This window comes from Aethalodelphis obliquidens, unplaced genomic scaffold (assembly GCF_003676395.1).
Source record: "Aethalodelphis obliquidens isolate GAN/ISIS:26980383/991018 unplaced genomic scaffold, ASM367639v1 scaffold20, whole genome shotgun sequence".
NCBI lineage: Eukaryota > Metazoa > Chordata > Mammalia > Artiodactyla > Delphinidae > Aethalodelphis > Aethalodelphis obliquidens.
In genome coordinates, this window is record NW_020837964.1 from 12,549,954 (window position 1) to 12,564,111 (window position 14,158).

Sequence of the window (14,158 nt, forward strand, 5' to 3'; positions counted from 1 at the left end):
CTCTAGAGCGCAGGCTCAGTAGTTGTGGCCCAGGGGCTTAGTTGTTCCACAGCATGTGGGATCTTCCCAGACCAGGGACTGAACCCGTGTCCCCTGCATTGGCAGGCGGATTCTTAACCACTGCGCCACTAGGGAAGTCCCTATATCTTAACTTTTAAATTGTTCAGAAAAAATTATACATGCAAGAGATAAGGGAGTGAGAGGGAAAAGAGTTCAAATACGACAAAATGTTAATTGGCTAAATCTAGGTGAGGGGAATATAGGTATTCGTTGTCCTTTAAGATTTCTGTAGGATTTAAATCTTTCAAAATAACAAATTGGGAAAAAGAAAAAATATATCTTATACATTTATAAACATAAAACCAATGTCTCTATCAAGGCAATTAAATATGGCAATGAATGTGGGGGTTAAAAAAGATTGAAAGAACTGGAGGCACTTAATGAATGATTTAATATGGTTCCAAGCCAAGTAACTTATAGAAAGAAGTCAGTCCCCAGGAGATCATTTGAGGGAGAGTTAGTTCATTTATTTCAGGGGATTTAATTTCCATACTACTTAGAGCAGATAATAGTATGCATTTGTATTGGATCATCTAAGGAAATGTAATTGCCAACCTCACCAAAAGATCTAAGAATAATATTTTCACTAGATATTCTACAGCCATGAATCCTGAATACTAAATTAGCAAAAGGCTTCTTATGTTAATGTCAAAGTGATTTTTAGAAAGAAAACAATACAAGGGGATAAAAAAATAATTCATCTGTGGATTAAAAGAGCTTGTGGGACAGCAAAGCAGAACCTATGGGAAATTTCAAATGCATATACTAGAACAGGCAAACCTATACAGGAAGTATTGATAGATTGCCTAATTCTGGGAGACTTGGGTTGGGGGAGGGGGGGCGGAGAGAAGATGTGGAGGGTGCAGAGCTTCTTTCTGGGATAAATTGATGGTGATGGTGGTTGCACACCCTGAATACACTAAAAAGAACTGTATACTTTAAATGCATGAATTATATGTGAATTGTATCTCAATAAAGTTGTGGAAAATACTGGACTTCCCTGGTAGCACAGTGGTTAAGAATCTGCCTGCCAATGCAGGGGACACAGGTTTGAGTCCTGGTCCGGGAAGATCCCACATGCCGCGGAGCAACTAAGCCCATGCACCACAACTACCGAGCCTGTGGTCTAGAGCCTGCAAAGAACTACTACTTCACAACTACTGAAGCCCGCGTGGCTAGAGCCCATGCTCTGCAACGAGAGAAACCACTGCAATGAGAAGCCTGCGCACGCAACAAAGAGTAGCCCCCGCTCGCCGCAACTAGAGAAAGCCCACGCGCAGCAACGAAGACCCAACACAGCCAAAAATAAAAAAAATTATATTAAAAAGTTGTGGAAAATGAATATACGAGAAAATGATAATAACGTAAAATCATTATTGAGAGTGTCCAACTCAAAAACCTAGGAAAGAACTACAGAGCAAACCCAAATAGAGGGAAAGGGAGGACAAACTGGCCAAAAACACTGCACCCAGCAGAAAATGACCATGGTGTTTAGGCATCAAAAAGGTTAACGATGGCAGAGTAACATGGACGCTAAGCTTCTGAGGACAAGGCCAAACACCGTACCACAAATGGACCAATGAGGAGCCTCCCATCTCGGGGACAGTTGAGAAAAACGCCACCATCACACCCCCCATCCCCGATGCCATTTACATGCTAGAATTTGACCCTGTCAGCATGCCGCCTCCATGGCCTCAAGTTAACTGCTCTTTCCAAATTAGCCTTGGGATGGGGCCCAGGTCATTTCTCTGGACCCTGCTGTGAGGAAAGCCAGGCATTTAAGTTTTCTGAGCTCTAACGGATGAAAGCAGTCTCTCATGAGGTTGGAACTCCAACATCCATCCCTGAGGGCAAAGAAGGGTCAGAAAGGACCTTCTCTAACTCAGTGAAAAGCATCTACAAAGCCACAGCAACGATCACTTTCGGTGGTGGAACTTTAAGAATGTTCTCTTTAAAATCCCTCTGCGGTCAGGAACAAATCAAGGATGCCCACCATAACTGCTTCCATTTTGTGGCGTGTGAGCCAGCTGAGCCAGCGCAGTGTTACAGGCTGAACCGTGTCCCTCCTAATTCCTATGTTGAAGTCTTAACACCAGTAACCCAGAATGTGAGTATTTGGAGATAGGGCAGTTAAGGAGGTAATTAAGGTTAAATTAGGTCATTAGGGTAGGCCCTAATCCTATATGACTAGTGTCCTTATAAGGGGTGGAGATTAGGATACACACACGGAGGGAAGACAGCCATCTACAAGCCAAGGAGAGAGGTTCAGAAGAAATCGACCCTGACGACACCTTGATTTTGAATTTCCAGCCTCTAGAACTGTGAGAAAATAAATTTCTGTTGTGTAAGCCGCTCAGTTTGTGGTATCTTGTTATGGCAGTCCTAGCAAACTAACACAACAAGAAAAAGACGCAAAAGATATAAGGACCAGAAAGGAAGAAACGCAAGTGTGATATGATTATCTGCATTAGGAAAGGCAGGAGAATCTACAAACTGCTAGAACTAATACAAGCTCAGTAAAATTGCCAGACGTGAGATCTACATACAAGAAAGTCAACAGGACCCCTCTTAATATGCCAACAACAATTAGAAAACAAACAGGTATGTTCATTAACTGTCCCTCACTGTGCAGACAGATGAAAAAGTTGAGATGTATTTGTCCACATATCAAGGGAACACTACAAAGTAATTAAAATAAATGGGCTGGATCTGCACAAATACATCTCAAAAACACAAGTCTGAATTAAAAACCAAAAAAGCCAAGTTACAAAGAAACAGATACTTTCTATCTATTCATTTTTAATACACGCACAAAATCATGGAGATGCATATAAGTACAGAACAGATAAATCCACAGCAAGGGTGTTTATGTTAAACATTTCATCTTGGTGATAGGAACATAGATGTTTGCCATATTATTTTCTGTACTGTCCTGTATTTTTGAAAGGCTTCATTTTTTTTTTTTGGATAAAAATAAAAACCTCTTGAGGTCCAGAAAAATGCAAACATTAAATTCTAAGGGGCTCATGATGTTTTAAAAAGTCCCACAACACGGTTCTCTACTATCTGTACACACATGCTTTTTCAGGGGACTTTAACCTCACTCCCACACTACTACTACCCCAGCAGGAAGGTAAAACCAGCAAAGAAAGCGATTTAATTTCCAAGACATTTATTTTCAAGTCAGAATAAAAACCAACTTTAGGTAGTGCCCTTTTCTCAGGGCTGTGATCCACTATAATCTGAAAGGTGTCAGGGATAAATATACCACATTCTCCACCTGGGAGTAATCAGGGAGATCATTAAAGAGAAGATTCAGCCTAGTCAAAAGAGCAACGCAGGAGTATAGGCACCAGGTGCAATACGGTTCACATTCAAAGTCAAGTTAGGACCACGATAGGGATCCCTTGGATAAAGCCAGTGATTGATAATGTCATGGAATCTTTATTGCTAGGTTAAAAAAGAAATCTTAGATCCAGTAAAAACCTGCACTGGCCCCACCTATGCTTATTAGCAGTAACCTTCCCCACTCATCTATCCCCTCTCTATGCCTAGGATAATGACTCAAGCTTCCACTTCCCAGCCTTTTCCTAAGGGGAAAAAACAGTCAAGAATACCTAATAAAAAACTGTAGTGCAAAGGGCAGGGAGAGTTCATGTGTTTAATTTTAGTCAGTTACCAGGTTTTTCTTGAGCCCTGGCCAGAGTTATTCTGGTTCTGGCATGGGGAATCTATTTTGCATGGGTGTGGGTTAGATTAAAAACAAAGAAATAAACAAAACTCTCACAACAGGCACTCAAAGAACATGTCCCTAACTGAATCCATGAGGTCACCAGACAAGCACTGACCACTGATCCAACCAGGACACCTGCCAGGACGTTCTGGTAAAGACGAGGGTTTCCCACGACACAGAAAGGGACAGGGGAGGCAGCTAACAGAATCACCGTCTCAAATCCTCTGCCACTGCCTCCTTCAGATGGAAGTATTAAGCAGTGTTGGAGAGAAAAAAAAAAAAATCCCACTTTCAAGAGACCCATGGATGAAAGAGAACCATGTTAAGCTCCCCTGGAAGAATAAAATATTAAATAACAGATGAGGTGCTTAAAATATTATGTTACTCCATTTATAAGTGTGTCACTATTGGTTCATTTGTTATATATACAGCCCTTTTTTTCCAAGGGAAAGCAGAATGTCCATTAAACAATTTGATCCTTGTAAAATCAATGGCAGCAAAGTGAGTCAACAGGACGAGGACGCCTGTCCTTTACCCAGCAAGGTTGATAGCTAAACCACTGCAAAAGACTTCCAAGGATTAAATTGTGAAAGCCAAGATCTGGGTTTTAAAACATGCAGCAAAGGTAGCTTCTGATTCACAGCAGATTCTTTGGAAAACAGTACTCCATTCAACCCCGAGACCCTCCTCATCTCTTATATGCTCCCTCCTATAGCTATCTGTGTACTTTTACTTTGACCAGAGCGTAAGCTCCATGAGGGCAAGAACCGTGTTTTGTCCATTTCTGCACATCTAGTAGGGCCTAAAATGATACCCTGCATATAGTCAAATGCTCAATAAACATTAGCTGGGTTTAAGCAAATCCAGCCCAAAGAGGCCTAGTGAAAGAGAAGGAAGATAAGAACTACAGCCTGGAAGGAGGCCTGTTCAAAAGAAATACACATTTAAAATGTTAAAAGATGAACAGCCATCCTTTGCAGGCCAGAGATAAAATGTTCCTCTAAGTAAAACTGAGGAAGGGAAGTACCAGAGTTTCCTCTGGCAAGCTTCTGAAAAGATAAAAGAATGTCTGGTTTGAGTGATAATGTGTTACAGGCTTAAGCAAGAACAGGTGAAAAAAATCTGATAAAACCATGAAGCTGCTGGTAACTCAACGAAGAGGGAACCAGGCTTGGCCAGGCTGCTTCACAACTCATGGCTACAAAGGTGGCTTTAAAATACGGAAGGCTCAAAAAGAACAGGGAAGATAAAGGCATCATCCTCAACTCGTTCTTTATTGTACATGGTCTCTTACTCCTATTATGTATTTATGGAGTGCCAACGACTGGTGAGCCATCGAGGTTAAGAGAAACACCCCAGTCATCGCTACTCAGGAGTTGGCCTTGCCTTGTGTTCTCATTAGCTGTTCAACCCGCTATATGCCTAACCTGGAGAGAGGCCGGTACATCAAGTGTCTCTCAGGAACCGTTTATTATAACCTCTCAAAGAGCAGAGTCAGTTTCAGTTGCTCTCTGAGAAGTCACAAAGACTCCTGAATGAAAAACATCAGGATTCAAAAACAGATAACCATTTTGTAGAAACGGACAAGCTGATTGTAAAAATTTAGATGGAAATATAAGGACCTAGTATAGCTAAAAAGATTTTGAAAAAGAACAAATTCGAAGAACATACACTACCAGATTTCAAAACTTAACTATAAAGCTGTAAGTAACCAAGATAATGATAGTTATATAAATCAATGGAACAGAATTGAGTCCAGAAATAATCCTTTACGTTTATGGCCAGTTGATTTTGCCAAGTGAATTCAGTGGGGAGAAAGAATGGTCTTTTCAAAAAATGGGGCTAAGACAACTGAATGTACAAGTGGTTCTTTAAAAAAAAAAAAAAAAAAGGAGCTGAGACCCTTACCTCATACCATACCCCAATATTAACTTAAAATGGAATAGAAACATATGTAAGAACTAAAACTATAAAACTTCTAGATGAAATCACAGGAGAAAATCTCTGTGATCTTTGGATTAGACAAAGATCTTTTTACATATGACAACAAAAGCATGATCAATAAAAGAAAACCATTGGGGGCTTCCCTGGTGGTGCAGTGGTTGAGAATCTGCCTGCTAATGCAGGGGAAACGGGTTCGAGCCCTGGTCTGGGAGGATCCCACATGCCGCGGAGCGGCTAGGCCCGTGAGCCACAACTACTGAGCCTGCGTGTCTGGAGCCTGTGCTCCAAACAAGAAAGGCCACGACAACGAGAGGCCCGCGCACCGCGATGAAGAGTGGCCCCTGCTTGCCACAACTAGAGAAAGCCCTCACACAGAAATGAAGATGCAACATAGCAAAAATAATTAAATAAACTCCTACCCCCAACATCTTAAAAAAAAAAAAAAGAAAACCATTGATAAACTGGACTCAATCAAAATTTAAAATATTTGCTCTTTAAAAAACACCATATAAGAAAATGAAAAGACAAGCCATATATTGGGAGAAAATATTCTCAAATCACATATCCGGAATACACAGGGAACTTTTAAAACTCAGTAAGACAACAGCCAACCTGGTAAAAAACAAATGGGCAAAGGTATGAGTAGACATTTCACCAAAAAAGATATATGAATTGCTATTAGGCACACGAGAAGAGGCTCAACATCATTAGTCACTGGGGAAATGCAAATAAAAAACCACAATAAGATACCACTACCCACCTACTAGAATAGCTATAAATTCATAAGACTGACAATACCAGGTGTCTTGAGGATGTGAGAAAATTGGAACCCCTATCCACTGCTGAAATGTACAACCACTTTGGAAAAGTCTGTTTCTTAAAAGGTTAAACAAAGACCTGCCATGTGGAAACACATATCCACATAAAAACTTACACATGAATGTTCACAGCAGCATAATTCATATTTGCCTTAAACTAAAAACAGTCTAATTGTCTACCACCTGGTGAATGGACAGACAAAATGCAGTAAGTTCATACAATGGAAAACTATTTAGCATTAAAAAAGAACAACACGCTCAACATGGAGGAACCTAAAAGAAGGAAGCCAAATGCAAAAGACTTCATACTGTATAATTTCATTTATAAGAAATTCCCAGAAAACACAAATCCAGGACAGCAGATCAGTGGGACTGAGCAGGGACTGACTACAAACAGATATAATGTAACTTCTGGGGGGATGGAAGTGTTACAAAATTGGATTTTAGTGATAGTTGTACAACTCTGTAAGTGAAAATCTTTTGGGATACTTTCTAGTAGAAATGGAGTTTTCAGGCAGAGAACTAAGAAAGGGATTTCTCTATAACAGTGCTTTTCCAACTTTAGCAAGTATAAGAATCACCTGGAAAACCTGTTAAAACCCAGACACCCCAGATATCCTCCCATCCCAGATATGGATTCAGAAGGTCTGGGATGGGGCCCATGACTTTGCATTTCTAAGAAGTTCCCAGAATACTCAGTAAAATTAGATTCCAAAGTCCCACCAGAGATCTATTACACAGCCTCTTCAGGAGAGGAGGGCCTGGGAATCCACACCTCTTACAGGGAGAGTCACCCCCGGTATCCATCCACAGGGGATTGGTTCCAGGACACCCTCACCCCCTGCCCCCGCAGCGGAAACCAAAATCCATGGATGCTCAAGACGCTTACATAAGATGCATAAAACCTACATACATCCTCCCATACGCTTTAAATCATCTCTAGATTACTTACAATACCTAATACAATGTAAACACTATGTAAATATTCAATAGCTACCAGTGAGTGGCAAACTCCAGTTTTGCTTTTTGGAACTTTCTGGAATTTTTTCCATGGTTGAATCCATGCATTGGGCACCTGCGGACAGAGAGGGCCAACTGTATAGGGAGAATCCCATGCTGAATCTCATGGTTCAGCACTTCATGAACCACAACACTCTCATATACAATTAATTCCAGTAGTTTCAAGAGTAAAACTTGTGTGTTCCTGTTTTGAAAATGATAAAGTAAATGTCCTCTATTTTAAATGGTTCAAATCAGAAGGGGTTCTGCCTTAGGCCTTTCTAAATAAAGTAATGTGCAGAGAAGTAAATTGTATTTATTCAAGGCATTCTAAATATGCCTCCACATTTTTAAAAAAAATTTCTCCTTTAAAAATGTTTAGGCCACTTTTCAGGCTGAATCTAATTTTAAATCTGTTCAGATGCAAGATCACATGTCTTTCTGAATTCTTAACAGGGATGTGCAATTGTCTGATCCATAGGCTCACAATTCTGGCTACCACAGAAAACCCTCAGCAGCAGTGGTGCCATTTTTAATGGTTCAACTCAGTAACTACTGGAGTCCAATGCTCTGCTATCACAGAAGACACAGACACAGAAGACCAAGCTCGTACTGGGAATTCACCATACTTTTTAGTATCATAAAAAACAATAGTACTAAACATCAGCGTGTGCGGGAACAGACGGGGGAAATTTTTACAGAGGTAGGACTGTGTTCTAGAAAAAAATGAAACAGCGCTTAAATTATTTTCAATTTCTCTGATCACTATGGTTCAAAGGAGAGGGAGTGGTCTCGCACATCGTATGCCATGTTGCAGGAGCCAGAAAGAGCCAGGCTGAGTGCTTAGAAGAGCACACACGGGACTTCCCTAAGAGCACCTCACCTCACCGTTTCTTCAGATTCTGACTGAAATGGCCTGGGGTGGGGCTCAAGCTCTCCAGAGGAAGGATTCAATGATAAATTATATTTCTAAAGACAGTCACAACAATACTGTCCATCCCACAGGCTTCTCTGCAATGGCCCCTCTCCTAGCCCAGATTCCTGTTTAGACCCACAGAATGTGGAGGAAATGACAGCAAGTAACTTCTGAGGCTGGACCCTAAGAGAACGTCAGCTCTGCTTTCACTGCTTGGAATGCTTGCTCTTGGAATCCAGCTCCCAAGTAATGAAACCCAAGCTAAACAAGTGGTGAGAAAGCTAATTGGAGAGGGAGAGATCCTTGCCTCCTAGCCACGCCCACCAAGGTCCCTGTCCTGTGAGTGAAGCCATCTTAGATGTTCCACCCCCCCCATCACCATCAACTACAATCTCATGAAATGCCCCACCTGTGACCACCAGACGAACCAGCCAGCTGAGCCCTGCCTCAATTCCTGAGACACAGAATTATGAGCAAATATAAAATGGCTGTGTTCTAAAGCCATTAAGTTTTGGGGTAGGTTTTGTTACCTAACAATAGAGTATAAAAATAGGTTTCAAGTCTGCTCTCAAACGTTTTTCTAGGTAAATGGTGTGCAGACTGTAGTTAACATGTATGGACTTGGTCTCTATACACCTCAGGGGTGGGAGGAGTCTGAAATCTAGCTACCGGGGAAAGAAGATAAGTGTTCATAAGTCAGTCCCAATCTGCTTCACAGACTTTTTCACATCTGTCGGCAAAAGATTTTGTTGCTTCCCAAATAGTATATTAAAAAATCAAGTTACATGAATGTTTTATGTTTTTCTAAAGGCCAAATCAGACACAGGACTGCCACTGCACACCAACCTATCAATGTGATTCCACTCAAGAGTTTACTGAAACAGAAGGAACAAAAGACCCTAAAGACATAGCTTTCTACAGTATCATCCAGTCTGCTCTTCCCTCTGTATACCAGCACCCCTGTCAATTTTACAATAGGGAAGAGAATTTAAACCCTATCACATCTAAGATGCGACCCATCACAAAGGCTGCACAAGCAGATGCTGAGTCAGGCAGATTCAAATTCTGGCTTTGTTGTTTCCGGTCTATAAGATGGGAAGTTTGGCACTGAATGAGCACTCAAGAAATGTCAAGTTCATGTTTACCTTCTCTCTTCCCTCCCAAATCAATGCAACTGAACCTATAAAGTATTGCATAGCCCAAGGATTTTCTTGAACATCTAAGCAAACACGATAAAGAAACTGAATCACATATGGCTCAGTTCGTAGTGCTCAGGGGAATTAAACATAAGTATCCAGGTACACTGAATAAATCTTACTGATCCAAGTACCATACAGGTATTACTATCCTTTCAAGTGTTTATAATTTCAACATCTGAGAAAGAAAATTAGTGAAGTTGCTTCCATATTTGTAGACAGGTTGTCCAAAAATTTTTAAATGACAGAGCAGATAACTTAGCTGCCAGAGAACAGGCCAGTCTTGTCTAGAGACAGATCCTTAAAAGGAGAAGTGCAGAGATGAGCTCTGAGCCTAAAGCAGCTATGCAAGTCTTAACGATCCCAACTCAAAACTGAGAGCTGGCTAGTGAACACTTCAGTGCTGGGAAGTAACAAGTCCTTGAGTTTATGGCTTGAGAGAGAGGAAGGCTTTGGTTGAAACAGGACAAATAGTCTTCATATTCAGAAGGATGCTAACAGGTAGAGGAGCTTAGTTCTGCCAGGGTTTAGGAGACCAAAGATTCCCAATATGATCCCTGATTCTTATATAAGGTAGTAAGTTGAATCTTCTACTCTAACTGGCATCAAATTGATACTGGCAGCCTCCTACTATTTATAGCTCAGTCTTCACCTGTCTCTGTTATACTGAAATTTCCTCACCCTTATAGTCACCTGAACCACAGAACCAGAAAAATAAGACTATATGTGCTTTCAGGTCTCAACTTAATATGATTTGCTCAAATCTTATAATGTCTGCTCTATGAACTGTGAAATCTCAATTTTATTATTTAGGGACTACTCACTCACCCTCCTCTCAGGTACAGTAGTTGAACTTGAGGCAGCAGTGAAGGACTTAGAAATCTTCAGCTGAAGGCAAATAAATGGAAGAATACTGTTGCAAGGTTCTTAGCCTATCCATGAAGTAGTATAAGACTAACTGAAGATACACTATGGTAAGTTAAAAATGTATAATGTAAAACCTATAGCAACCCCTAAAACAAAAATAAGCCAAAGAGGTAAAAAGCTAACAAGCTCATAGTGGAGATAAAATAGAATAAAAAATTCTCTTAGTCCAAATGAAGTCAAGCAAAGAGGATAAAAAGAAACAAAGAACAGAGACAGAAAACAAGCAAGACGGTCAACTTAAACCCAATCATACTGATAACTGCATTAAATGCAAACATTCCAGTTAAAAGGCAAAGATAGTCTGGATAAAAGCAACACAAAATTGTATGTTTTCTCTAAGAAACCCATTTTAAACAAGAAGATACAGATAGATTAAAAGTAAAAGGATAGAAAAAGATAACCACGTGAACACTAATCAAAAGAAAGGTGGAGTGGCTACAATTATTGCTGGAGATTTTAACACTCTGCCCTCTATCACTGATAAAACAAGTAGACAGAAAATCAGTATAGTTCCAGAAGACCTGAAAAACACCATCAACCAAATTGACCTAACTGACATTGATAGAAGATCTACTCAAGAACAGCAGAAAACACATTCTTTTCAAATGCATGTTGAATGTTCAGCAAACTAAAACATACTGAGTCACAAAACAGATCTCAAAAAAATTTAAGAGGATTCAAGTCATACAAAGTACGTTCTCTGATCACAACAGAATTAAACTAAAAACCCATACCAGAAAGTTATCTGGAAAATCCCTAAATATCTGGCAATTAAATATGATACTTCTAATAACCTATAAGTTATAGGGGGAAAAAAATCATAAAAAATTAGAAAATATATTGAAATGAATGAAAATAAAAGCACAATATATCAAAATTTATAGAATTCACAATATTTTTAAACAGTTAAATAAAATAGTGGGTTTTTTTGTTTGTTTTCAGCAAAACATTCTCTTATTTTATTTTTATCTCAGCAAATGTTCTCATTTGGCACCTGACCGGCATCAAACCAAAGCCCTTAGGCCAACAGGCGTGGCCTGAGACCATCTGCAAACTTCCCATGTGTAGGTCTCAATGGCTATGCACGTCAGAGCACCTGTTCCACTCTCTGGTCCCTTAGGGTGGCCTAAAGCTCTCAGGTGCACTATGCCGGCCACGAGGTAGTGGAAAAGTCGTGACACTGCAATCTGCTGGGATAGGAAGACAAGCAGCGCGTTGAAAGCAAGTTCTTTTCTCAGGCGACAGATATCCAGATAGGATCCTGATCATGCTTATTCAACATGCTCCGGTCTGCCTGGGCTGGAATGAAGAAAGAGCCATCCTCCCCAGCGCAACTGGGGAGAAGACACAAGCGGGCTTACACTTTTTAGAGCTCAAGCATCTAAGGAAGTCTTGTCTGGGCAGATGGGGCAGTAAGCTCTCAGGTCAGCACTGCTGGCCAGGGGAGATCCGAGTCCAGCTTTGCAGCCTTTGCACAGTGGGTACTTCCCCAGGATCCATGAAAATACTCAGAGCCCATCAGGACATTTTACTTATATGCAGTTTCCAACTGTCAGAGGAGTTCAGGACTGTCTGGCCTTCTCAGGATCCTTCTCAGGATCTCAATTCAAGATTAGCTATTCAAAGCATGAAATAAGAGGGGATACATTTTAAGAATCAAGGCTGCTCTTTTTAGCCCTGCTGAGGGAACAATTTCAGAAATGACTGATAGAAAGCTGGGCACCCAGCAGGGCACAAGCTGGCTTTCAGACCCAGAATTCTCCTCTGGTGCAGCAGGACCTCAGCCTGGGGTCCCGCATTCTAGCTTATCTCCTGCGAGGCTAGTTGACCCGGCAGGCACGGATCATGAGCAGCTGCAGGAGAATGAAGACCGGAGACGTGATCAGGACGAACCAGAGCTCCCGAGTCGGCTCCACCAGCTTCTGGCACAACAACATCTCGAAGACGAACTTCAGGCTAAGAACCGTTAGGAACCAGAAAAGGCGGAGCATGGCCAGCCGCTTCTCTCTATCCTGAAAGAGGCGCACGGAGATGATAGTGGTGATGTAGGTGCTGAGCCCGTCAGCGGCGACGAAGGGCACGAACACGTTCCACCAGGAGAGGCCGGGAGCCAGGCCGTCCACACGCAGGGCCAGCAGCACGGAGAACACCAGCAGGGCCAACAGGTGCACGAAGATCTCGAAGGTAGCGAAGCCCAGCCACTGCACCAGCTCCCGGAGCGAGAAAAGCATCGCGCCGGTTGAGCGCGGCCGATGGTCCCACCCGTCAGGCTGCGCCGCCACTCCCCAGGGGCCTCGCTGGAGCCTGCCGCTGTCGCTGCCGCGGCCAGCGAGAGGCAGAAAGCGGCCCCGCCTGCCCCGGCCCTCGGCCCCAGTATGCAGCCGATCCCCCGGCCCCCGGCCGGTACCCAGCACTGGCCGCCAGCCGACGACCGCCTTGCTCGGATGCCATGCCCCGCCGGGCGCGGCCCAAGGGCCTAAAATAGTGTTTATAGGGAAATTCATGGCTTTAAATGCTTATTTTAGAAAAGAAGAAAGGTCTAAAATCAGTGATTTAAACTTCAAGCTTTAGAAGCTAGGAAAAGAAGAGCAAATTAAACTGAAAGAAGGAAGAAATAAAAAGCAGAAATCAACAAAATAGAAGAGAGAAAAACAATAGATTGAATCAATGAAACCAAAAGCTGGTTCACTGAAACAATTAATAAAATTGATAAATCTCTAGGCAGACTAATCAGAAAAAAGAGAAGACACAAATTTCCAAAGTCAGGAATGAAAGACGGGTAAACATTCTTACAGCCACTAAAAGTATAAAGAAATATGACAAACAACTTTTTGCTGATAAATTCAACAACTTAGATGAAATGGACAAATTACATGAAAAAGACAAACTACTAAAGCTTATTTGATAAGAAACAAATAAACTGAATAGCCCTATACCTGTTAAAGAAATTAAATTTTTAGTTAAACTTTTCTAAAAAGAAAATTCCAGGCCCAGAAGACTTTACTGGTGAATTCTATCAAACATTTAAGAAAAAAAAAATACTACACAACATCGTCCAGGAAATAGAAAAGAAACACTTCCCAAATCACTGTATGAGGCCAATATTACTGGTACCAAAACAAGACAAAAACATTACTTGAAAAGAAAATTACAAATACTCCTTATAAGCATAAAAGTAAAAATCCTTAGCAAAATTTTAACAAATTGAAATGAATAACATATAAAAAGAATAATATATCATGACCAGTTGGATTCTTTTACTCTTAGAAAACAATGTTATCCATCATATTAACAGAATAAAGGAGAAAAATCTTATGATCATCACAACAGATGCAGAACAAGCATTTGACAAAACTCAACAGCCACTGAAAATAACAACTCTCAGCAAACCAGAAATAGAAGGAAACTTTATGAAACAGCTAGCATCATACTTAATAATGGGAGACTGAATGCTTCCTCCTAAGGCTGGGAACAAGCCAAAGATGCCTGTCTCACTACTTCTATTCAACATTGTACTGTAGATCCTAGCCACTGCAATGAAGTAATAAAGCATACAGATTTAAAA

The 14,158-nt window shown here is 41.1% G+C and overlaps 2 protein-coding genes across 6 annotated transcripts in view; both read right to left on the reverse strand.

The window, feature by feature from the left end:
- ZNRF1 (zinc and ring finger 1) overlaps positions 1-14,158 on the reverse strand; it is a 99,439-nt gene that overhangs the window by 55,544 nt on the left and 29,737 nt on the right. The window lies entirely within an intron of this gene.
- Positions 11,517-13,225, reverse strand: LOC113627070 (transmembrane protein 203-like). Its single transcript, XM_027119274.1, has one exon. It carries the CDS (start codon positions 13,095-13,097, stop codon positions 12,414-12,416), a length of 684 nt encoding a protein of 227 aa, XP_026975075.1. The 5' UTR covers positions 13,098-13,225; the 3' UTR covers positions 11,517-12,413.

Coding starts and splice junctions, on each gene's coding strand:
- LOC113627070 (XM_027119274.1), bottom strand. CDS start 13,097: ATGAATTTCCCTATAAACACTATTTTAGGCCCTTGGGCCGCGCCCGGC.